The sequence below is a fragment of the Scleropages formosus genome, chromosome 6 (assembly GCF_900964775.1).
Source record: "Scleropages formosus chromosome 6, fSclFor1.1, whole genome shotgun sequence".
Taxonomy (NCBI): domain Eukaryota; kingdom Metazoa; phylum Chordata; class Actinopteri; order Osteoglossiformes; family Osteoglossidae; genus Scleropages; species Scleropages formosus.
In genome coordinates this window covers 3,521,318-3,547,837 of record NC_041811.1, presented here as the reverse complement: position 1 = coordinate 3,547,837, position 26,520 = coordinate 3,521,318, and the positions used below count along the sequence as shown (strand labels likewise).

At 44.9% G+C, this 26,520-nt stretch overlaps 1 protein-coding gene across 1 annotated transcript in view; it reads right to left on the bottom strand.

Annotated features, from left to right (window-relative positions):
• LOC108923587 (leucine-rich repeat transmembrane neuronal protein 4-like) overlaps positions 1-26,232 on the bottom strand; it is a 68,987-nt gene extending 42,755 nt beyond the window's left edge. The window contains exons 1-2 of the mRNA XM_018734436.2: positions 26,163-26,232; positions 24,326-25,866 (exon numbers count right to left, since the gene is read on the bottom strand). Of these exons, the coding sequence (XP_018589952.1) occupies positions 24,326-25,866; positions 26,163-26,232 (1,611 nt within the window). The remainder of the gene's footprint in view (positions 1-24,325; positions 25,867-26,162) is intronic.
• Positions 26,233-26,520: the final 288 nt, after the last annotated feature.

The window sequence follows — 26,520 nt, the reverse complement described above, 5'->3', positions numbered from 1 at the left end:
CAGGTAAACATGCACTCAGAAGGCAGTTTCCAGCATCTGGAGACAGTTGAGACTCAGCTAATTTCTGTAGTTTGAAACCCAATAAATATTTCAGACATCAGCTGCCATCATGCCCGCTTCACAGTTTAAGGGCAATTTCCACAAATTGAGTGAAGAGCTGATCGGTAGCTCAGCTGTGTGGCTTCCTGTCTGAGCAGAAGGATGTGTGAGGAATGGAGATGAGGAGATGAAGAGTTTTATCAATCACACGAGCTCTTCTTTCCACACTGACCATCTCACCTCCTATCCTTCTCAAATTGAATGTCACAGCACCTGTTTTTCTCACATTGTCCATCAATCCTCTTGTCCTTCTCACACTGATCATCAAACCCCCCTTTCTTTTCACACTCACCATCACACCTCCTGTTCTTCTCAAGATGACTGTTCCACTTACTGTTCTTCTGACAGTGATCATAAAACCTTCTCTTCTTTTGACAATAACCATCAGACCTTTTCTTCTCATGATGACCATTACATCTATGTAATGAAGTTCACGCACAGACATTAAGAACATTGTCTTTTCACTGAAAGGTTGTTGGTTTAAGTCTTTACAGAAGGTAACGGGAGCTATACTGAGAGCTAAGATAGCCTGCACTCTCAAAGTACAAGTCATGCTCAAAGTGTTCATCCCTCATATCTCAGGAAAGCAAACAAATTATTCATTAAGTTGAAATGAAAACAGACAATGAAAATTGCATTAAATTACTCCTGAGAATATGGGGAGACCATGAAAAAGTACCCAGTGCAGATTAGCAACATCGGCATTTAACCACAGTCCCTCCTGGGGTACAGCGGCAAACCCCAGCACTTTGTGGAGAGTAAATATTTTTAAATTGAAAATCAATATACGGCGACGTGGATTTATGGCTCCGAGTTGGGGCGGCGAGTCAACGGGGGGCCTTCGACCTTGACGAACAGAAGGGGTTCACACCTGGAAAGGCTGGTCGATGAACCAGCCTGGGGAGTCGCTGGGGGAACAACGTTGCCCTGACAGCCAATCGATGGGTGGGTTCCAGGCAGACCCTCCATGGGGCTGGTGACACAAGATCTGTTGACATCAGTGTTTGTACTGACATGCATTTGCATGTTGATTAGTCTTCAAAGGACCACGTTATTACTCCAAAGTTATATCAGAAATAAAAACATGCTGAACCCGTGGAGACAGCAGTCAAGGACTTGGACTTGAGTCCCAGGAGCAGCCTGCTGTTGCACCCTTAAGAAAATAAGCTGACTGCAGTTTCCTTTTCCAATCAAGGTCCGTAAATAAGACAATTGGGTCAATAAGTGAAATGAGTAAATATATAAAAAATGTGTTGCTAAGCAACTTACTGCGTTTGATCCTTTATACAGCTGAGTATTTTTACTGGTGTAATTTAAGGTAAGTACTTTGATCAAGCGTGCTACAGTGGGAGAAGAGTGAGGCTTCAGTCAGCTGCCTTCCGATGAGAAGTTCATGAGCTTGAACCAAAATGCTACCTCCCACAAAACATGAAAAAGTAAGCAAGTGCAAGGCATTTGAAAAATAATAAAACAATGAATGAGTGAATAAATAAAGGAATTAATGCATTAATTAATAACTGAATAACTAAATGAACAAACAGAATAAACGACGCAGCCATTCAGAAATGCTGCATTGCACTCAGAGGACTCAGGTTTGAATGGAACCTCTTGCTGCAGTACTATCAATCAAGTTTCTTACCCTGAATTATAATAAAGAAACAATAAAAAGTACCCTGCTGTGTAAATAGATAAATTATTCTTTTTAACAACAGTATAAGTTGCTCTGGAAAAAAATTGCAGTTTAAAAAAATTAAAGTAAAAATATAAATAAATAATAGGAAGTAGCTGGATTAGCAATTACTGAAAATTGGACAATTATAATAATAAAAATAATGACAGTACAGCACAGAGAGACCCGGGCCATTGCTGAGTGTAATTACCCCAGCGAGTACTCTAACTCTTCACAACCTATACTTGTCCTGGTCAAGTCACTAAATGTGATGCCATGCCTTCATAAACCAGCCATCAGTCCCCAGTCCATATGACATAAACACACACATACACACGCGCACACACACAAAGCTGGAACACTTTGTAGTGCAAGCTTGTCCTTTTCCTATGAACTAGTTGTGCGCATTGCAAAAAAAGGTCCACATTATCGGGATTATTTATTCACTTAGCAAATGCTTTTATCCGGAGTGAACTGCCTGCACTGTTGGACGTTTTTAGTGAAGTGAAGTATGGTCAAGTACATAAATCAAGGGTTTTAAAACAGTGACACTTCTTAGGCTCAGATCTTCTCATCATCAATGCATTTCCTCAACCACTGCCCCACTTGCTGGTCTCACGTGCCGAATCAAACTCAGCGAAACAAAAAAAGAAAAACCTAATGATCGTATCTCTTACCTCTTGTGTCATTACACAGCTGTGCGTTACAAGCTGTGCGTGCGTGTGTGCATTTCCGCGCAGACAATCGCATTACACACTTGTCAGCCTTAAAAGGTCAACACTTTAGTTCATTCTCAGCAAATTCAGGTCTGCCATTTCCTGAACACTGTTCATTTCACGGCTGCTTTTCAGACACTGCTGCACATGCACGGCTCTGGACCTGGCAGGGGAACTACCCTGGGTGGTGGCATTAAAATTTGTGGTACGTGTGGCGTTAACGCAGTATATCTGTGAGCAGGCTGCACGATAGTGGCTAAGGATTTCATGCCCAGATCTCTGGAGGGACTCTACTGATGCTTTCCTTGGATAGAGGATTCATGTGAATATCTGTTGGGCATCACTCCTAGCTGTGTGTGTCTACACACGTGATGGTGCCAAAGAGCACACAGCCGCTGAATGCTAAGCACTGAGGGCTTTTGCCCTGACTGTCCTACTGACAGCCACTGGACAGCACCGGGGTGAGTGGGTACGAGTCTTTCCCATATCCAGGAAGTGACATCGAACCCTGACACTGAACGTCCACACAAATATTCAGAGGTGTGACAGGAAAGCACTCCCGATGAAAGCAGGCGGAACGAGTCGCATTCGTATTAGCCAGTGCCCGGGTGCGGCGTGTGCTGCGTAATGAAGGCTGACAGGTAGCGCGTACCTGCCCAAGGGAGTCCGACCCTCACACGGGATGAGCGCCGTGCTGAATACCTGAACAACGACTGACCTGTAGCGCAAGCGACCAGCCATTATCATGTCTGAGGCCACGCACCAGCAACCCAGGCCGGTCCGCTACAAAGAGTAGCTAATATTAATTATGAACCAATTACACAATAGTGGAGGTTAATTAGAAATGAACTGTTCCACAATTACTATGAGGATAATAGGCCCGGCCTTGTCCCTGTGGCCGTATGGTTGTTAAATGGATGAAAATATGGACCCCCAGAGCCAAATCATACTGTGTATAGTATATCATGCATATTCTTACTATACATGTGCGATAAAATACAACAAATAGATCAAAACAGGATTCATGCACGTGCGTGATGGTACAAGTCTCCAATACAACATAGCTTGGTTTTTGTGCATTGTGTGTGTAGGTGTGTTTGTGCTGTGGCTGAAAACCCTTACACACCCCAAGAGTTGCATTCAATTTCTGTATTCTTCCAGAAACATAAAAAACGTATGGCTGTCCTCACGACTTTTGAACGACCTGTGGCGAGTGCCCCACCTCAATGTCCCCTCATGGTGCTCATCACTGATAGTCAATTCTGACTGGTCAGAATTGAGAGTATTCGTCCAGAGTGTTCCTTCCTGTGTAATCCATCAGCAGTACATTTTGATAGGTCATAATCACACTGAGGGGGCGCAGTGGGTTTGGCTGGTGCCTTGTTGTGTGGCAGGTCTGCGGTTTGAGTCCTGCTTGGGGTGTGGTGGCTCTGTCTTTCTCCCTTTGTTTGCCTCCCCTGCCCTGCAGAGGAAGGACCTGGCAACCCACCTCTGTTTCCTCCCTTGACTTGCCTTGAAACCCACGCGAGTGGTCGCTATGGGTCGGCTTTGACTCGACACTTACCATACCATACCAATCACACTGAGGGGTACTGCTTCCTCTATGATGCATAAACAGTCAATTCCAATTGGTCAGAATTAACTCAGGTGGTACCCCTTAAAGTGCAAACAATTCTGACTGGTCTGAATGACAAAGACAAGAACCACTTCTTTCGTGATCCATCAGCGACCAATTCTGATTGGTCAGAATCTTACCAATGTGTATGCTTTCCTGTCTGAATCAACCACAATTAGTCAGAATGGTATTGATGAGTAACCATTCCTGTGTGACTTCACAGCCATACATTTTGATTGGTCCTCATAACACAGACAGAAAACCCTTACCTGTGTTACTCACACACACACACACACACACACACACACACACACACAGACTGACTGAAAATGCTTATCCCGAGCTGCAGCCTAACCCGGCAACCCAGGGCTCAGGGCTAGAGGGGGAGAGAACACACCTAGGATGGGATGCCATTCGGTCACAAGGCACCCCAAGCGGGAGTCAAACCCCAGACCGACCAGGGAGCAGGCACAGGCCAAACCCGCTGCGCCACCTCACCCTCCCCGTATTATTCAACAGCAGTCAATTATCTTTGGTCGAAATCATGTTGCTGAGAATGCCTTCCTGTCTGATTCATCCACAGTCAATTCTCACCGGTCAGAACCATTACACAGTCATTTTGGATTGGTTAAAATTGCACCAGCGAGTATTCCTTCCTATGAGGGATTATTGGAAGACTCTGATGATGTGTAGGAACTAACTGCATCACTTTATACCCCTACTTCATTGAACCATTGCAGAGGGATGACCAGAGGATTGTAATGATTCACATCTCCAAACTCTTCTTGTGGGCAGCAGCTGTGGGAGCCATTCTGGCAGAGTTTACTGGCATCTTCAGTTGATACAAAGATGTGTGGGATGAGCTGTTGGAACAGGTGATGACAGTTTCATGTTTGTATCCGCCCTGACCCTGTGGGGATTGAGGAATTCTGCCACCCTCCTGTATACTTTAACATTTTCAATAGCTCGGGCTGCTTGCTTTATTAGGGTTAGCCTCCTTCCTGTCATCCGTGTTGAAGCCAGGGGCATACAAAGAAGAACTGTAAGGATGTTATGTGCTGCTGGTGTTTGGAGACCGGCCACCTGGCCAGGGGCTGTGTAGGTGCTGTGTGGAGAGGGTCACCTTTGCTGCAGCTTCCTCCAAGCTAGGCCACCTTGCACTGGTGAGGTGCCAGAAGTGCTATGTCGGTGGATGGTCTGAAGATATCTCCATCATCGCAGGGTGCGGGGAATTAGATGGAAGCAGTGGCGGGTCTGAGGTAAAGGATGGTTTTGCAGTGGTCAGTGTTTGCGGGTCCCATTTGGACAGCATTACTGTTGTGCCTCTGTTCTAAGAGGATTCTTGCTCTCCTAGTAAGGAGGTCATGAACTTGAACTTTCCAAGGATGACTAGAAGGAAGAAGAGGTGCAGGAGGGAGACTGGGCCAACCACAAGCACTACACTGAGCGTTCCTTTTTTCATGGGCACCTGTGAGAAAGGCAGTGAAGATTACCCCCATCCCCAGTTGCACCTGATCATTCAGTTGTGTTAGTGTTTGGTCTTTGTCTTGTGGAGTCCCTTACTAGGTTTGGCTTTTCTGGGTCTAGTGAGGGTTCTCATCTCAGAGCTTGGGAGGTAGGGGATTATTGTTTAAAAAAGTTGTTTAATGTTTGATTGTAATTAGATTTTATTCTGATTTTCACATTTGTTGATATTTAATGCTGTTTAAAAGTGTTGTTATTGTTGTTAAACTAAGTATTTTATGGTTTTTATAGTTTAGTTTCAATGTAACTTATTTTAACATATAATACTGTTGGCAGATACGGAAAGCTATAGTGTGTTTTGTGAATTTGTTTGATTTTGGTTTTAAACTGGAGATGATCTATCATGTAATAAGGAGATTACAACTGGTATCTGTCTTTTTAATGAGTGTATGACAATGTGTTTTTGTTTTTTTATTGTTTTAAAGTTTGTCATTATTGTTTTTGTGGTGTTTAATATTTTTGGAGAGTAATTTGAGTATATTAAGTATTAAATACTTTATTAATTCTTAATAAATCTTTGAAAAAATCCCTTTCTGTGTGACTCATTCACAGTCCATTCTGGTTGGTCCCAATCCAAGAGTCAAGTACCTCTTACCGTGTGACTCATTCACAATCAATTCTAACTGGTAAGAATCATACCAAGAACCCCTTCCTGTGCCACTCTGTGATTGTATACCAGTTAGACCATGTGTGCGCTCAGTCTGGTTTCAGCCGGAACAAGATGATGAGGATGAAATGTAATTTTACCCGAAGAGCGCAGGATTACAGTGACAGCAGCTTTTGTGTAACGTGTTGTTTGATTAAACCAAATAAAAACCCAAATGTGTAGGCGTACTGTAACATTTCCATTCCCTACACGGCTGATGCGACTGTCAGAACAAACCTGCCCCCCCCCCCCCCAACACCCCCAAAAGCCTGCAGGCCGTACTGTTCATAAGCAGTTTACAGCTGACACAGGTCACGATTAAGCTCTGTGTGTTACAAGATTGTATAAATAAATGGAATACATGCTTTGTTGGATGTGTTTGGTAGCTGTGCTTATTCAAAGTATTGAAGTTATCTTTATGGGTGACTTATGTCAGTATTAATGCCACAAAACTAACACAAAGCAATTCATTATCCTCTTTTAAACTTTAACTGAAATGACTGAAAAGCAGTTTTTCTGTTCTCTGTTCCTGCAGTCGAGTAAGATGAATTCTACACAACAGTGATGCACAAAAAAAATTTTTCAAAATAATTATAAAGCCTAATTTTGCTGTGCCATCAGTTTAGAAATCCAATATGACACCAATCAGCGGAAAGATTTGTTGGCTTTGGGTTAAGGAAGAGGTTTTACTGAAGCAAACACAAAATAGGGGTCAAAGTTCAAAGTAAATGGCCTTCTCCCCATCCCCCCAAGGTGCATTTCGATCCAGCACTACTACGTGCCTCGCATGACTGATCAGGTGGAAACGGCTAGTAAGGAGGGAGAACATAAACCAGCAGGTCCATCACCCATCTCTCCAGCCAGGCCTTGGCCTCCGATCCGTTACACACTGCGATTCTGCAAAGATATGCCAAAAATGGAAACGCAAAGCTGAAGCGTTATAAATTAAACCAAAGCAAACAAATGGAAGAGACTTTCTTCAGAGCCCATACAAAACTGATGTGAAAAGAAGAAGGAAATAAAGAATCTGGGAAGAGTGCTTAGCTTTTCATTTCGTACGAGATGTGCAATGAAGCCCAAAAAACTCAGAGAGGCCTCATCTAATTACAAGCTTTGAAAGATTTAATAGATATTAAGAATCCGCTCCAAGAATTTGCTTGCACATTTATTTATTTATTTACTTTCTTACTTGCGCGTTTATTTCCCGTTTATTTTTAGCCAAATTAAGCGATTAAAAACTTAATGGGGGTTTTATCATTCCCAGCATGTGACATCTGTGCTACACTTGCTTAGAATGAGAAATGAAATCGACTGTCTCCCTGAATATATATATATAAAAAAATCACGTATAAAATGTTCATCCTTGACACTGAAAAAGACGTTAGAAGATTAATTTTAAATTTCAGAGGAAACAACATGTCCAACCCAACCTCATATAGATGAAACATGCTTCATGGCTTTACTTGTTCCACATGGTGAGTACATTTACATCACATGTATTTATGTCCCAGGTGGAGAATACATTTAAATTGCCCATATTTGTTTTGCTGACACTTTTCTCTAAAGCAACTTATGTTAACATTAAGCTCCTTACAATCATTTACCAATTTATACAGTTGGATAATTTTTACTGTAGCAGTTCAGGGTAAGTAGATTGCTCAAGGGTACTATGGGGCTGCAGGAGGTGGGATTAGAACGTGGTGCTTCAAGTACACAGCAGCAGCCCTAACCACTACGCCATCTGCTGCCCTGCTGCTACCACAGTGAGATATAAACAAATTCTGAATGACTGTCTGTTGTTCTCCACAGTTTTCAATCTCACAAACTTCATGAACTCAGCTAGAATGACCATAATTATTCCCAACAATGCCCATTTCCTTATTGATTTGTTCAAGTTATTACTGGGGTCTATCAAGTTCATTCTGCTGACTAGAGAAGGACATTATGAGGTAAGAGATTCTGAGAGGGTCTTTAGTTTTGTTATTGCTTGCATTCTCATATTTACTCATATTTTATATAATCCTAATTCTTTAAGCCATATGGAATGTATCTGGTTATACAGCATAGTATTTGGGCATTACAGGTAAGGTATTCATGTGAGACTACAACAAGGACAATGTTAGTTGCAATGTGGTCAACTCATGTGAACTGGGTCTACAAATTCACATTTGTTCATTATCACTGTCTGGCTACACCAAAATCATGGACAAGGTAACATCATTCATCAAATTGGCGAATTAAACAACTCCCTGCACACAATTGCCCATACAGAGAAACCAGGCCCCAGTCAGAATGCACTGTTACAAAACTAGTGAATCAGATCCTTGCTCTACACAACAGGGCCCAATCAAAATAAAGTGTTACAAAACCGGCCATTCACATCTTCTCTGTGTCCAACAGACTCCAGTCAAAACGCAGCTTTATAAAATGGGCAAATGAAATTTTTTCTATGTCCAGTCAGGATTAGCTAGGAGGTGCATTTCAAAACTGGCCATTTAGCCTCTGCCTGTTTAGCTTTGGCTAATCAGAAAGCAGCTGAACAAATCTGACGAATTAGAACACAGCTGTATGGATCTGGCCAATCAGATGCTTCCTGCCCCAGGGAGCTAGTCAAATGGCCATCAGGTGGCTCTTGCAAGGTGAAAAGCTCAACTGACAGCTCGTCTGTGTTGAACTAGTGAATTTGAGTCCATTATCATAATTTGGTTGCCCTGCAGATGCTTTCATCCAAATGCAAATCAGAACTCACAGTTTCCCTCTGCACCAATTTACAGTTTGTACTTTTACACTTTAACATGTTTTTTTTTTTCCCACTTTTACCAAGCTGTAGCCTGAACCATTTCACAGTGCACCAGTTTCGCTTCCAAATGTACAGAGAAGCAGTTCAGAGAGCGGTCGATTTACTGCAGTAACTAGGGTCAAGTACAACAAAAGGCTCCTCCTCGGACCTTTCGTTAACCCCTGCACCACCTACTGCTAAGCCAGCACCCCCTGCGGTACACACACCGCTGTCTGCCTGGTATCCGAGGCCAGGGCCGCTGATTCTCCAGGAAACAAAGGCATGGTCTTCATTACGAGATGTTTCCCAAGAGGTTAACAAACAGATTGGTCTCCTTTGTTCAGGTTTGACATTCTTGTCTTTTCATGGTCAAGGAAAACGATTGATTTTTTATCAGCTCAATATCTGCATGGACGCAAAGAGACAGGAAGAGAAAAGCAGTGTCCCTCCGACAAGTGAGTACTTGAGTTGTGAGTTTTACTCCATTTCATCTTTCTTGACCACATGATGGCATGGTCAAAAAAGAAGAGCACCAAAGCAATGAAAGTTCCTAGTTAAAGTCCCCTGAGTGGTGACTGGTGACAGTGAGCAAGCAAACAAGTGTGCGACTACTGCCCATGGGGGACATGCTATAAATCAGTCGCTCTTTGGAGTAAAGTCTGTAAATTACTCTCTGCAGTTGACAGCTTGTCAATGGTAGGGCTGGGGTCCTTCTAATTAGGACAGTACGCTGAACCCCCCCTCACCCCAGTGTTTATGTTCCCACAACCCACCACCCCTGCCCATACAGATTTACTCCACCCTCACCCAGCACACACGCAGTCCTTCATTGAGTTCTGCTCTCACTACACAATTGAAAGTATTTATAGAATTGCTATAAATAAACTGTCGCTGAACGCGCAGTTGCATTGGGTGCATGCTCACTGTGTGAGTGTGGTACCGAGCAGAAGGGGACACCGCTGAGTGCGGAGACTACGCACCCACACTGACACCAGGGATGAAATTCCGCTGCATTGCGCCCAAAATCGGCCGTTATGATAACTTTACCATTGACCATAAATGGTAAAATAAAGATTGCTTGATTGGTAATTACCTTTTATCTTTATACCCTTAAGACTAAATTGACCCAAAAGAGTAAGGAAACCGCTGAGAGAAAGCAGTCACTCGTACGCCGGTGGATTTTTATTTATTCAGCCACACAGGGATCAAGGACAACGAAACGCTTTCGTGGTAGAGCTCATTATGTGAACAGGTGTGTCCAATTACAGGAGGAGGGAAACAAGACGAGTAGGAAACGTTCTTCTTCGTTAATCAGTTATCAGATCGGAACCGACAGGCCCGACTGACACATCCATTTCAAATAGGGGGTGAAAGAGATTCAACGTCATGATTCTAGTTTGAATTCTACTGGCACATTCACTTATCCACAGACAACGACCACATTTTCTTCTCTTACTGGAAGGTTATGGGCTGAGATTCTGAACTGGAAATATATTTACGCGTAGTCATTTAGCTGATGCTTTTCTTCAAAGTGACTTGTTGCATTGTTATACATCGTCACAGTGCTACTTAGAGTGACTTACCAACTGCAAGCCTGGATGTTATCCACAAGGTTTTGGGATCAAATCCTGAATGGGGATTAATTCAGGTGAATTAACAATTACTGGAAAATATTCATCTCACTGCTGCTACAGAGTAGCTGCTGAATAGGTTGGGAGGATAAAGCGCTCAGTGGAATAGAAGTCAGGGGTTGGCTTGGATCACCCTGACTGCTTGAATGGGGATGCTTTCTTAAAGGGTCACAGCAAGAAACCCACCCAGAGTGATTGACATACAAGCCTCAGAATGAGAGACACACTCACAGGGTCTGGGTCCCAAAGAAGTGTTTTTCTCCTAATACCATTTAATCAGTTGTGTTCAGCTATAGTGGGGGGTGCGGTGGCGCAGTGGGTTGGACCGGGTCCTGCTTTCCGGTGGGTCTGGGGTTCGAGTCCCGCTTGGGGTGCCTTGCGGCGGACTGGCGTCCCGTCCTGGGTGTGTTCCCTCCCCCTCTGGCCTTATGCCCTGTGTTGCCGGGTAGGCTCCGGCTCCCCGCGACCCCGTATGGGACAAGCGGTTCCGAAAATGTGTGTGTGTGTGTTCGTGTTCAGCTATTAACAAACAGCTTGTTTGCCCCCAACTTCAAACACAACTGTGATCAGTGTGGATGGGCAACACGGTGGGGTTGGGGTGCGTTGGGGGCAGCCCTGTTTCAGTGACCGAAGGAATTTTAATTACATTACAATGCATCTGCACATGACTGCACCTTGGGTGGCCAGACAGTCCAGTTTGTCACAATATTATTTCCCTAATATATTTTCCAGATTTTTTCAGATTTTTCCTGTGCCCTGTGCTGCTGGGCTAGGCTCTGGCTCGCCGAAACCCCACTTGGGACAAGTGGCTTCAGCCAGTATGTGTGTTGAATCATTTTATTTGTGTTTATGAGCATTGCTATAATGTCAAAATGATTTTAAAAATCACGTATATGATACATTGGAATGAACGGTGGATTAGATAACTTCAACCCCCTCCCCCCATTGGTGCGGTTATGTTGTGTTTTATTACTCAGTGGACACTTCTAGGGAAATGCAACAGTCAGCGCACAGCAATGTCAAATGCCCCAAAATCTTGGCATAGAGAAATGAGGGAAAAACACAGTGAGTGTCCCTACTTCTATAGTGTCCAGGAGGTGGGGCTTCACAGTGACTGGCAGCACAAGTCCCCAGGTGTTCTGTCTTTCTCTGGTCGGAGGTGAGAATGCACAATCCTGGTCGATCCAAACTGCTGTCCCATCAGTCATCACTGAGCAGAGTGATGGCTTGTCCCGCCTCCAACCCCAAGACAATGAGCGGCCTTGTAGGCTTTCTGACCCCCCAGCCAAAAAAGCACACCTTATCGGCCCCCTGCCACAGCAGTCAGTCAAGTCCGCATAAATTCAGTCATCGACCAGCCGGGGAGGACAACCATCCAGCCTTGTGGATTTGGGGCTCTCGGGAGACCCTTTATTTTACCTGGTAGGAACCATGTCAGTCTGTGGTTACAATCCCTCCACCCAACCCCTCGGCACTGAGACCACATTCAGAGCAAGTTGGAGTCCGGAGACAAGTCCCAAAATCAACATCTCACGATGACTGTAAATGGACCTATCAGCTTACAAAAACCACTGTGGCTGGAAGACTGTAACTCATTCTGTTCGTAATGCTGACACACGTTTACCATAAAATCCTAATAAATCAATAGTAAAGATGTCCTTCAATTTTTTTGCAGGTTAAGTTCTGTAAAAATTTCAGACTTATTGATAAAAGGAACTTCAATTAAAATTTGAAAAAAAATTTTGCTTTTCAAGCAACATGAAGGTTAAAACAATGTTAAATTGAAGAAATTTGATTTCACAAACAGAATCCACCGTCAACAGCCGGTTGCCCTGAACGGGGTTGTGACGAGCCGAAGCCTACCTGACGGCACAGGGCTCAGGGCCGGGAAGGGACCTACCCAGGGCGGGACACTAGTCCATCGCAAGGCACCCCACACAGTGGGCACCGGCTGAACCTGCCCCCCCCCACACACAAACAAAATGCTAATTTCTAATCTAAGTTCTTGTCACTACAAATTGTTGACTGATTAAAAAAATGTTCCTCATCTTGTTACTGATCACCAACACTCAGGAATTCCAGACATGAGCTGTAAACACTGTAGAAGTAAATTAAAGCTGTCCCATGCTCCTGTTCTACTGGACTACTCTTTACTGTCATATATTGGTTGGAGGGTAAACACAGGCAGTAAATTGTAGAATTTGATCAAGTGAGGAAAATGCCATAAAAATAAACAAATGAGGTGGAAAATATTCATTTCCTCAAAAAATGTGTAATTCAGGGGTTTTTCCAGCAGGGCTCAGCAAACAAGGAGACTGCAAAGCCCTGACACGAAACGTGAAGCATTTTTCATCAAAACAATACACACAGTGATCCAGCAGTATTTTTTATTGCTCTGTTTCCAATATCCATAAAAAAGCTTTCTAGAAGCTAATTTAAATATCACAACAGAAAGGGAGGGAACTTGCTAAGCAGAGTGCATTATGGGGTTGAGTTTGATGCTGTTATATCTCTAATGGATTTATTCAAGGCGAAGCACCTTCAGGTTCATGGCCTCCTTGTTCTTGCCCTGATCTGACCACAAAGAGACCACAAGGTAGATGTGGCGACTCTGCACCTATTCTTTCCTGTATGTCTCCATGAAAGTGTGTGTGTGTGTGTGTGTGTGTGCAGCGTGACCCCATCCATAGCACAGGTCAGAACCTTGAAGCCAGACCCACTGTGTTGAGGTCATGGCCTGCTTCATGTTCACTGGGCTAATAGAAGCAGTGAGGCACACAGGCCTCCTGCTTCTCTTAAGTCTGCCACACACGTGCGCACGTGTGTGTGTTCCCAGACTCTCAGATACGCTTGGAATTAAAAACTTTTATAGCAGTGATCCCTGAAACAGGCACAGAAGGTCCTGGGTGGAGCTTCATAGCTGGACAAATCGAACCTGTGAATTTTCCATCCATTATGCATGGTGACACAGCAAAGGCTGCTTGTTTATTACCAATGATGCACCCCGTAAGCACAAAGCATGATGATGCCTGTTCCTCACCATGAGCTTCACCCTCCATTCAGCGGGGCTTGTCCTTGTCGGCTTAGAGTAGAGCGCGATGCCGCACAAAGTAATGAAGTGATTACTGTGATTTGGTGGAGATGAAAGCAGAACATGGAGAGGGCCAGGCTCATTGAGAGCTGATGCAAGGTGGGACAGCGTGCCGGCTAGGGGTTCGACCTACATCTCCAAAGGAGGGATGAGCTGCAAAGAAAAGTGTGATGCTGATGACCATTTTCTCCGCTCCTCCTGCACTTCATAAGCAGGGCAGTAGTTGGAGCAGTGATTGGTGGCTCATTGCAATCTGAGGGTTGCTGATTTAAAGCCCAGTCCACCTTTGGGTCCCTCTCCTGGCTCTTCAAGCAGGTTCTCCTGCATTCATGACTTCCTCACACCCAACATCCAACAGATAGATAGATAGATAGATAGATAAACACTTTATTGATCCTTTATTGGACATGAAGATGTGACAAAGAAGTAAACCTGCAACCCAAATCTATGCTCCTGAATTCTTCCACTGGTTGGAGCTTATGAACTGTTGTACATGTAACTGTTGCTTCATTTCATTCTTTCCATTTGTGCCACAGTCACAACAAAACACCCCGCTGGGTGTAAGATAGCAAAACACCAGTGGTCAGGGGTGGAGGGGCATCAGCATGAGCAATGAGCAACAAGAGAAGGGGATGGAAAGCGATACACGAGAGGACGTGAAGGAAAGGAGTGGGGGGAGATTAATTGTGTCTCTGTACGGGGGTGACAGTAGCTGTAAAACACAGAGGAGTGAATGTCATGGACTGGGGGCTATGGGCAGATGGGACACTGGGATGTGGGGCGGTGGCTCGGGGGAGAGCATAATACGTCAGCGTGGCTGAACGACACACCCGTACAGAGACTCACACAACACATGGGTTGGACACTGATACTGGATGTTATGACTTGAACCTGCGACCTCCCCAAATGTTCCTTGCTGTCCCAAATTCTTTCTCCTGCACTCCTCTGGGGAACACAGCTGCCAATTGGTGGGTCACAAGTTTGAATCCCAAGGGGTGGGAATGCGGCTGTGCCTGACAAAGAAGCGTAGCTAATATCAGTCCACATCTGCCGGGCAGGATGGTGGGTGGAGGATGCAGCGCCCTCTGGAGGTCTCCCCAAAACGGCTGTCTTTCCCTTCACTAGTTTAAGTGCATCAGAAAACGGTGAGCAGCGGTGAGTGCTATTGATGATGGGCCACAAGAAGCACAGTGGGATCGCAAGTGTTGATGTGTTCGATGTGGGTAACTCTTGTGATTTGGGGTTGTTTCTCAGTGCTCCTTGGCTTCTTGCCATGGCAACAGTCACGCGTTTTTGTGAATTTGGTGGATGCCAATCCTGCCCTGACTGCGGTGGCAGCTCTCGTGTTTGACTAGGATTAATCTTCAAACATTAATAACGACAGTATTAAGGGATCATAGAGATACAGCGCACCGCTGATGGACGATTTCCACAACTAGAGGAGCCGAGCCAGCTGCCGGACCAGTGTCCCCGGCTACCGCAGCTCCTTCATTTTCAGAGCCAAATGGGTTCAATTCCACACCGAGAGGTTCAATGCCACAATAATATCCCTCACACACGCACACACATTCACACACACCAGCACTAAACAAAACCTTTTCCCTGTGGGCACTGCGTAACCCCCGGCAACGCTGGCGACTGCCGCAGCAGCCGGTCCGTTTCTCCGGGCAACGGGGGGCGATGACAAGCGGCCGAGGGCTCCTTTCTTTTCTCGAAATCTTTCTGAGAACAGTACTTTTACTTAGCACACCATTTTCATCACCAAAGCCCCCCTTTTGATGGTCCGGTGCCTGACTGAGTCTGTACTGTGCTCATGCAGAGTGGTCAGTTAGCGATCATTCACCGGTGTGGCTAGCTCTTCTCTCAGGACTGTTACTGACTGATAAGGGTGCATCGACCCCTGATCCCTCAGTCGGACTTCTGGGCTGTGTTGCTAATGGAGTCGCTAAGAACTACATTCTTAGTGCGTTTGAACAAAAACGACACGGAGAAGAAATTCCAGATAGAGAGAGAGCGAAAAGTCCAAGCGAGAGAGAGCGGCCAAGTGGAGTGAAGAGGGAAACAGAGGCTAATTAATAAGGGCCGGGTTAATTGGCCTTTCAGCCTGCCTTCCTCTCGCACCCTCTAACCCAGTAGCATTCAAACCCCTCCTCCAAACATCGAGCTCCACTCACTGGACGCATTTCAAACAGGCACAGAGCCAATATCTACCGCCCCCGGAGACCCTGTGTGGGCGCAGGCGTGAGTGTTTAATGGGCTCCCACAGCACCAAACACACACATTGCACTAACACCCACTAGTTTTCGCTCCAACCTGCTGAATGAACTTGCTGTGTCCCTCAGAGCTGCTGAGCCTCTCCAGCATTCAGGAAGGGTCTCAAACTCATCTCTTTCAGAGTCACTTCTCTCTTGATCTTTTGACAGCTACATAAATAAGTCCAACACCATCTGCTGTGATTATCTATGTATTTGCCATTTGAATGTTACTTCTACAGGCAGCTATTGAAAGGATGTGAACCAGCAACATGGTGCTATCAGACAAACAAGATGTGTGTCCATAATCCAGTGTCTTTGTCTATACCTCTTTGTCTGCTGTTGTAGATTACTTGAAAAAAGTGTCTGATAAATACGTAAATTTTCAGTCATGGCACTGTAATGGTCAATGCAAAGCATGACAACAATCAACTTGGAACAAAATTCTGTCCTTTGGAACACAAACAAAAAAAGAAACAAACAGCCTGTTGTGCTCCTTACAGTAAAGGAGTCTGGTGTGGAACTGTGTGTGATCAGGTACTGAGATCAGCAGCCCTAGGAGGAAATACACCACTTAGAGCCTCCTGGGAGATATGTGACACTGAGATTAGAGCTCAGCAACAGGGAAAGGAGGGACACCAGTAAGGTATGAGTTCATGACATATTGTGGACCACACTGCTGTTGTTTAAGCTTGCTAAAGCTGCTTCTGGGAAGATTGTTAACTGTTCTCATTTTCAAAAGCCACCACTTTCAATGAATCTTCATTTTTAACCATTAATTATATGACACAATTGTCCAAAGCAACTTAGAGTGTGAGATAATCCACTTTACTTATTTATGCAGCTGGATATTTTTTAATACTACTACTACATCTACTGCTACTACAAATGATAATAGTAATTTTATTTACATGGCACTTTTCATCCAAATTTTTAAGCTCAAAGAGCGAAGGCTTTTCAAAATTTAGAAAAAATGAATAAGCATATCTAAGTTGGGGGGTGCGGTGGCGCAGTGGGTTGGACCGGGTCCTGCTCTCCAGTAGGTCTGAGGTTTGAGTACTGCTTGGGGTGCCTTGCGATAGACTGGCGCCCTGTTCTTGGTGTGTTCCCTCCCCCCTCCAGTCTTATGCCCTGTGTTGTCGGGTTAGGCTCTGGCTCCCCACGACCCTGCATGGGACAAGTGGTTTTAGATGATGTGTGTGTGTGTGTGTCTGTGTGTGTGTGTGTGTATCTAAGTCATCACAACCTCAGGGGAAAATGCCACAGGAGATGGTCAGATCTTATCCCAAATACATGCCATACACTTGCACCTTATTAACACCCTTTAAAAGAGAGAGAGACCTACCCACAATAATCATGGAATCTCATTGAGAAACCTCAGGTTTCCTCCTTGCTCTTTTCCTTTTGGATCTTGACCATGACTCTTTTGATTATGACCTTCGCATTAAAGCTACGACCCACCCTTCGGATTATCGACCCTTGCTCTTTGAACCATGACCACAGCATTTCGAATCATGCCTTAAACTCAACCCGGCCCCTAGGACCTTGAACCCACGCTTACCTCCCGAGTGTCTTTCTTGGATCAGTCCTCCCAAATCCTGTCTCCATTCGATCTCTGTTTTCCTTTCCCAACAGTTTCAGTTTCCCAGTGCCCACCGATCCCTATTTGCAAAAGATCTCTGTGCTTGTGTTTCAAATATTAACTCACAGGAGACAGAAGATAAGTGGTTTAAAGGAACTAACATTGAGATATTTAAAAATAGCATTTAAGCATTTCTTTATCATTTCAGGGTGAGTACCTTGATTAAAGGTACTACAGCAGTTTAAAACCCACCACCACACCCCTGCCAGACTCCTTTGCTCGTGTGCTTCTGCTCGCTTGGTGGTCCCACGCAGAAAAGGTAAAGCTCGGAGGTTCTTGATTCTGGCGACCTTCCCCTCTCACTCAGAACTGCGGAAACTCTGTCTACATTCAAGAAGGGTCTGAAAACTCACTTCTTCCGGACCCACTTCGTCCAAGATCTCTCCAGCTCATGTACGGTGTAAATGTTCATGCACTGTAACTTCATGAGCATAACCAGATAAAGCCTTTATTCAGCCACTACTCTGGCATTGTATTTGCTTGTTTGTGTATCTTATAATATTATATAAAAAAAAATGGTAGGAGGGTATCAGGATTTATCTATCCTGTGTTTTATGCACCTACTTGCATGATGAACCTCAGTGCAGCAAGTGGTAGGTAACAAACTAGGTTTACTTGAGACTTAGATGTCTGCAGCTATGTGTCTTTCTCTTAATGTAATGCATAAATTGTACTTTTACTGAGATGTATGTTGCTTTGGACAAAAGCATCTGCTAAATGAATAAATGTAAATGTAAATGTGGGCCCTAACCACTAAGCTACCAGCTGCCCTGTGAATTCACCAGTTCTGAATTCACCAGTTGTATACGTGCCACTGAAACCAACAGAAGCTGCAGTTTAATTAATAATTAATAATGATTTTTTGACAACCTATAGTAATAGAAGCACCAAGGCCCAGTGGGTTGCCCTTTCCAGGTCGACCCCTGGACCCCTACAAATGCATTGATGTTATTGGGCTCATTAACCATTCATCCCATGACATGACGAACAAAGTTTCCATGGCTCTCAACCAGATCTGCCGAAACACGGTGGACAAAAGGAAGGGGCTGAGGATGGGTTGAGGGGAACCCCGCAGCCGCATCAAGAACAAGGCAGCTACCGGAGCCCCAGGCTATGCTGTGCCACGTGCAACAAAAACAGAATGGAGAATTTAAAAATGTATGAATTGGGGAAGTGGTCTGCTAGTGATTGATGGGGGGTTGTAACTCATCAGGAGCGCAGGTGAGAGAGACCTCGTGCTGCCACGGCACACAGCTTTATGGCACCTGCAGTAAATTGGGACGCTCCATGCGGACCGTCAAACTGCTATTAGCATGAAATCAAAAAGGCTGCACTGTGTGAGGGTTGGGGGAGGGAACGGTCTGACCAGTCTTCACAGCTCTGTCTCTCTGTGGTCACGTAGCTGCTGACCACTGTTCACACAAACAGAATGCTTCGGAGAGAACACGGTCAGCCCACGGCTCACAAGCCTAATACACAATGAACGTACACAGCTCGGTGGAGCTGGAGTCATAAACAGTGCTGTGTCCGCAACTGTTAGTATTCGACTGGACTGAGATTTTGTGACCACAGCTTTGTGTGAAGTGGTGGACAGACAGACAGACAGAAAGAATCTAGATCGATAACTAGATAGACAGACAACTCTCTGAGTTCTGCCTTGTGTTTTCGACTCTTTAATTCACGCCCGGATTGATTCCTGTTCCACACGTGTGGGACCCAGCAGATTGTGGCCCCGCTGTTAATCCCAGGCCGCACGGCTCTGCCACTGGATTAATCCATTTTCATCAGGCTCCAGGTTAAGGCTCTAACCCTGCTGGAGCTGCCAAATCTGCTCGCTTTCATTTTGATTACTTTCACGGTGAAATATGGTGGAAAACAAACAACACGTGGGCACTCTGGTGTGAGGGGACACCCTTGCCTTGGGAGAACAGCACCCACAGGTGCTGAGACAGATGAGGTGTATATGAAGTGGAAATGAGATTCAGAAGAGGAGCTCGAATTGGCCGCATGTCTTCATATCACCATCTTATACCTTACAATATAAACCAGAACAAAGGTGCACATAGGAAACACATCTACAGTACATCTACTGCTAGTAACGATTACATTTACATTTACATTTATTCATTTAGTAGACACTGTGCTTCAAAGTGACGTATATCTCATAGAAAATACAATTTGTGCATTACATTAGGAGAAAGAGACATAACTGGAGACGTGCGACTCTTAAGTACAGTTAGTTTGTTTCCCTCACCATATGCACCGACGTTCATCACACAAGTAGCTGCACAAATTGTTCAAAACTGATTACAATATCAGTCTAGGAAATACAGAATGTTGTAGAAATCCTAGCGACAGGAGTATCTCCACTAAGGGTTGGGACCACGTCACATTTGGACCATGTGGTTGCATCCCAGGGTGGTGGGAGATGGGGCCTCATTCTTTCCATGTAACTGTATACCAAGCTGCATCTGCCTCGATTTCATACTTAGCTTGCAGAATATGAATAAATAAAACAAAATTCAACTGTAAACGGCCTTTACCACCGCTGTTATGAATTGTTATAACTGCTATAAAAATGAATATTTTGTATAATTACATGACTGAGTTGGCTGCCTACATCGCCCACTTAGAGATAACATTTCTGCATATTTTAAAAAATATAAATTTCTTTTTTCTACATTAGTAGAAGTATTTTACTGTCGTGCCCATGTCATCGCACCAAGCAGACACACCTGGGACAGATCAGGGAAACAGAGGATAAATGGGCTGCCCCAAAACACCCCGAATCGTGGAACCTCGTCTGAGTAGACAACAGCCTCTACGATCACAAACGGCATCCCGAGTTCTCCCTGTTTCCCTGGTTTCCTGATATGTGGCTTTCATTTCTGGACCCTGACTTCTGCTTCTCCCCAGTACGACGTTTGATCATTGGTGACCTCCTGCCTGTTTTTTCGACTACTCTAAGCATGCCCCTTGTCTGCCTACACGCTAAAATAACCGGTGCACCTGCAATTGGGTTCGGTTCTCGGTTCTGGCTCCGTCGTGGTGGACCTACCTCCACCTCTCACTCAGAACTGCTGAAACTCTGTCCACATTTAAGAAGGATCTGAAAACTAACCTCTTCCGTACATACTTCCTTGCCCCTGATCTCTCAAGCTCATGTATGGTGTAAATGTTCATGCACAGTAACCTTATGATGATGCCCAGATAACCCTTTACACAGCCGCTACTCCTGTATTGTATGTAAATGTTTGTGTACACACATACACACTTTCAGAACCGCTTGTCTCATACGGGGTTGCGGGGAACCAGAGCCTAACCCGGCAACTCAGGGCGTAAGGCTGGAGGGGCAGGGGACACACCCAGGATAGGACATCAGTCTGTTGCAAGGCACCCCAAGGAGGACTCGAACCCCAGATCCCCCGGAAAGCAGGAGCCGGTCCAACCCACTGCACCACCGCACGCCCCTAATGTTTGTGTACATTTTTAAAACTTGTAAAAAAGTCATCAGGAATTGTCTATTCTGAGTTTTATGCACCTACTCGTGCGATTAACATCAGTGTGAATAATGGACATACATAAACTAGCTTTACTTAAGAATCACACGTCTGCAACTATGTCTCTTTCTCCTAATATAATTCACAGATTGTATTTCTGAGCAGTACGTCGCTTTGGAGAAAAGGCATCTGCTAAATGAATAAATATAAATGTAAAACCACTCTAAATTTGGTTAGGCTAATTTTCAGTTATTATTCATAAATTTTTTAGTTTGTTTTATGCCCCTGGCACATCAAATATAATAAAATTTGTGTGATTTGTAGCATATGATGTTCTCGGCCAAGAACATATTGGCCCTTGTATAACCATGAAACAAAAATGTCAACAAAAGATGCATATTTTATATTTCTTGTTTCTTCCTTGGCATTTATTAAATATTTAAAGGTATTTTTTTCATTGCCGGTACGTTTTTGTGCTCACCTACAGAGCGAGGAACCTGGGCTCAAGGTCATAGTGAGATGAAGAGCAGGTTGGTTCCGAGAGAGCAGATAATTGCCGAGAGATTACCTGCGAATAAACGGAGCTCAGTGGTATCTGCTCCCAACAACGACTTCCAAGAACTTAATACCTTTTTCTAATTTTCTAACTGTCTGAGATTAAATAATGCCTGCAGAAGCAGGACAAAAAAAATAAATAAATAAAAAATCAAAACACTGTTGTCAAATGAAACAAATATGGGCTTATTTTTTTAATCTAACACAATGTGACCTCTTGTTTAAACCACACTTCCCTGTAAACACGTTCCTTCGTGCAGATTGCCCTCTGGACCAAAAGTTTAATTGGATTTGCAATTTTAATCATAACGTTTCAGAGTCAGGTTAGCCTTTAATTACGGAATTTATTTCAATGAATAAGTAAAAAAAAAGGAAAAATGGAGTGCACATAAGTATTAACCAAAAAGGTCATCCAAAAGGAAACTGACCCTTAATAGGTTCACTGGACCCCCTTTAGAACTATTATTATTATTGTTGTTGTCATTGACCTCCTTTATTTACATTTTCCTGTTCTTCGCACTCAGAATCATCAGGAGACAGGCTCGGTGTCAGGGTATCATCAGTCTCCTGATGTCCTACCCCTATGGAATGGGCATCTATCCCAGTGATGCCACCATGCTTCCCTACAAGCCTTTCTCACACACTCACAAATACTGTATGAAGTGGGTTTGGTCATGTAGCTCACAGCCATTGCGGTCATGACTGAGTGAAGCAGCTAATCATAAATTAGATATCAAGGCCAGAATTAATGTAACCCACCATGAGATACATAACGGATGCAACGTGTTTTCATGATGTGGAGAGGGATGGCGGTGGTGCAAGGGAGGGTGACTTGGAAAGAAATGCTTTTAGAAAATGCCGCTCAAAGTGCAGTGAAGGCATCAGGGCCCTATAGCGCTAGAGAGAGGACGCGCCTCCCAAATGTGACTATCAGGGTGTCACGCTGCCACTAAAAGCACTAAAAGCCAAAGGAGCGTTTTAGGCCATTAAAATCGAACCCTTTCTCAAATGAAACTGATAAGAATGCGGTTAATGCACTGTGTCAGCTGAGCTGTATGGCAGTGAAGTATGGGATTTCCTTAACCATCAGGGCTCCATGAAAAGGATGGAAAATGAAAAAGAAGAAAAAACATAATGACACCGTTCTATATAGTGCAAATTATAGACAGTGTATTTCACCTTTCCATGAAATATCGTCTGAAGGCTTCAGAGATTCACTGCAAAGAACAGGCAACTAGGCAATTAAAGTATACATACTGCATATAATGAACAATTTAAGATTTCTGCTGTATGTATTTCATATATTTTTGAGGAACAAAGAGCTCTTGCTATGAGGGACATGTGGAAGTCTACAGATTATAGGAATGGACTTGTGGATGGTTTAAATTTCAGATAGGCAGGTAGCTGACCTAGGTTCATTTAGTAACATGGCTAAACAACAAAACCTCCCTCTCCCCCAGCAATGCCGAATCCCTCCCTGCATTCAAGCAGGATGACATGTTAGGGTTATCTGACACTCGGGCAAGAAGTGATACCATTTTTGTTATGACGTTCAGCCACTCAGTTTTTATGGCCAAAATGCTTTGTTTCCACAGCAACTTAATGACAATTATTTACATATCTCCTTTATACAAAGCTGCTTACAGTGACTTACCCATTTAAGAATTAATGAAATTAAAAAATGCACTGCTAAGAAGAAATTCCCTATGTAAAAGAGGACAAAAATGAAAGATCTGTATTACATCAGTGGAACTTAAAAACAATAGTGGATGGGAACATGTCTAAAGGCAAACATCAGAGGGGAGATGCTCTCCTTTCTATAGCCCAAGATAGCAATGGAATATCTCATCACATGGTAGAACTTCACTAATGCAGTTATAACTTAGAAGGAGTATCTTCTTCTTTTGTAGGTATAAATGACCTGGTGCCTCTGATGAGTGATCGTTAGTACAGTAAATTATTCACTGTTGTAAAACCAAGGTGATGTGAACTACCCAAATCGTGACATCACAAGGCCTGCGGTGCATGATAGATGCCGTCCTGCACCCTGTGTACGATTCCATTGTTCAACATTTTGTGGAACGTAGGACTCCTTCTTAGCAGACTGTAACAATACCCCACTGGAAGCAGGGGAAAAAAAAAAAGTGAATGTAAAAAAAAACTGAGAAACACAAGTGGGGAAGAAAAACAACATTGCCTTGGCATCTGTGGTGATTCACATCTGAAAATGGATCTCTTTAGGCAACCATAAAGGGGAAAACATAAGGTTTTATAATCAAAAATGAAATATTCATTCACACCTTCATTCACAGATATGCAAATGAATTAAAAAAAGACATGGGATTTTTTTTCCACATTTGAAACGCTGTCGTTTACAGACAAAGCTGTAGACCAACCAGTGGAGTGTCAAATCTGTGGTGCACATGACAGCAGGATCTGCTCCGGTCTTCTCTGCTTTACACCATCCACACGAATCTTCCTGACTAACCACAACTGAACGTACCAGCCAGATTCTCCTACATGTCAAAAAGCCAGTACAGGAAGCAAGGGTCAAACAGCGGTTCCCGTTCACCACAGAGCAAGTAAAGAAGAGTACTATGCCATACCTCGCATTCCCTGGAGCCCGAGATGGTATACGTGCATGGTCCCGATCCGTTGACGAGGACATCCATGGTTTCCGAGTTTGAGGGTTTGTAGTCCACATAGTATTCCTGCAGGGGGGAGCTGAGTGTGCGCTCTGTCTCCCGCGCCTTTTTCCGCCGCTTGCGGGCCACCGAGTGCTCTTGCAGCTGCTTCACACTGCCTGGATAGCGCTTCCATGACACGTAGATCACCAGAAGGATCATGGCCACTGACAGGAAGAGGGCCACTCCACCTGCAATAATCTTGTGGAAGGATACATGCTCAAACTCGGGCTCTTGTGGGGGTGGGGAGGCCCGTGAGGGTGTGGGGGTGGGTGGGGCACCCTGCGGCAGCTCTTCCACCACTCCGGACAGCGAGGGAGCTGGCACGTGCTCAGGCTGCAAAGGGGTGCCAGAGGGGCTGGTCGTCACGGCAACTGGGGGCATCGGTGTGGCCCTGCAGATGCCGTGCATCTCGATGGCATCCATCACTTTCTCCCCCTGAGCTTCCTTGGGAGAAGCACAGATCATAGTTGTCTCCTTGTTGCCCTTGAAGTTCCTCAGCCAGGCCACCAGAGGGCAGACCCCAGGTCCGCAGTCCCACACGTTGCCTGCCAGGCTGATGGTGGTCAATGAAATCCACGCGGCTACAGTCTCCCGCGAGACGTTGCTCAGCTTGTTGGAGTCCAGGTTGAGGGTCTGCAAGTTGGGCAGACGCTGGTAAATGTCAGCTTCCAGCACCTGCAGATCATTCCCAGACAGGTCCAGCTTCTGCAGCGAGGTCCAAGTCCATGTCAGGCCCTGGCTCATGGACCGGATGCGGTTCCACTGCAGGTAGAGAGCCCGCAGGTTATAGAGGCGCGGGAAGTGCGAGAAGTTGATCTTGGAGAACTGGTTGTGCTCCAGGTGCAGCTCGGCCAGTTTCAGCAGACCTGAGAAGGCATTGCGACTGATGCTGCGCAGCCGGTTGTAGCCCAGGTCCAGGAACTCCAGGTTGCGGCAATCCTGGAAGAGTCGCATGGGGATGGTCTTGAGTGAGTTGGAGCGCATGTGCAGACTCAGCAGCTTCCGCAGGCCCTGAAATTGCCCTGGTTGCAGCTCCTGCAGTTTGTTGTAGGACAAGTCCAGGTTGCGCAGGTTGGGTACTGGGTGGAACGTGTCGTTGTGGAGCTGTGTGATTTTGTTGGAGCTCAGGATGAGCTCCTTGAGGCGCCGCACACCCTGGAAGGCACGGCTATCCACGGTGCTGATGTAGTTGTGGTCCAGGTAGAGCCAGATGAGCTGGTTCAGGCCGGCGAACTGGGTGGCTCGAAGACTCGCCAGGCTGTTGTAGCGCAGTGACAGGCCCTGGCAGCCACCTGACAGCCCACGGGGGATGTCACGGAATGCGCTGGACTCGCAGTACACGATCTTGCCGTCGCAGCGGCAGCTCCGTGGACATGGGCGCTCCGCCCTGCTTGGGATCGCCGCCAACCAGGCCTGGACCAGAAGGGAGACGAGCAGCCAGCAGCCTTGCCTCAGAGAGCCTGCGGGGACACAGAGCCGAGACGGTGGCAAGGGTGATCAGTTGTAGAGAAAACCTGGACAAAATGGGTGTGGCTTGATGCCAATCTGGAGGTAAATTCTGTCTGAGACAGAACTAACTAGTCCATTTCCAGTTCCCTTTCTCAGTGTTTCTGTTTTAGTCATCTTATCTCTTTCTTTTTCTCATGCCGGTTCTTATTCTTCAACTTCCACACTTCATCTTTCACGCTTCATGTCTCTCTGTTTTACTGTTCCTATCCATCTCCAAAACACATCCATCATGCCTCACTTTTCCTACCTGGCTCATTTTGTCTCAGCCGTCTTGCTTCCTCCTCCTGTCTCACTTTCTGTTTATCTGCCTGTCTCATTCTGCCAGTCCCTCTTATTTCATTACGTCCTTCCTCACTGATCCCATCTCAGTCCCCAGGTATCAGTTGTCTTTCCTTCCTAATAATGTCTCAGCCTGTTTCACTCTCCCTGTCTTAGTCACCGTGTTATACTCACTGTGTCCTACTCTTCCTTCTTCATTCTTTTTGTTTTATTCCCTTTCTTCACTCTTCATATCTCACTCATTGGCCCAAATTGCATCCATCTTCTTGTCTTACACATCCTGTCTATATTTCTCTGTCATATTCTTCCTTTTTCACTTTCTGTTA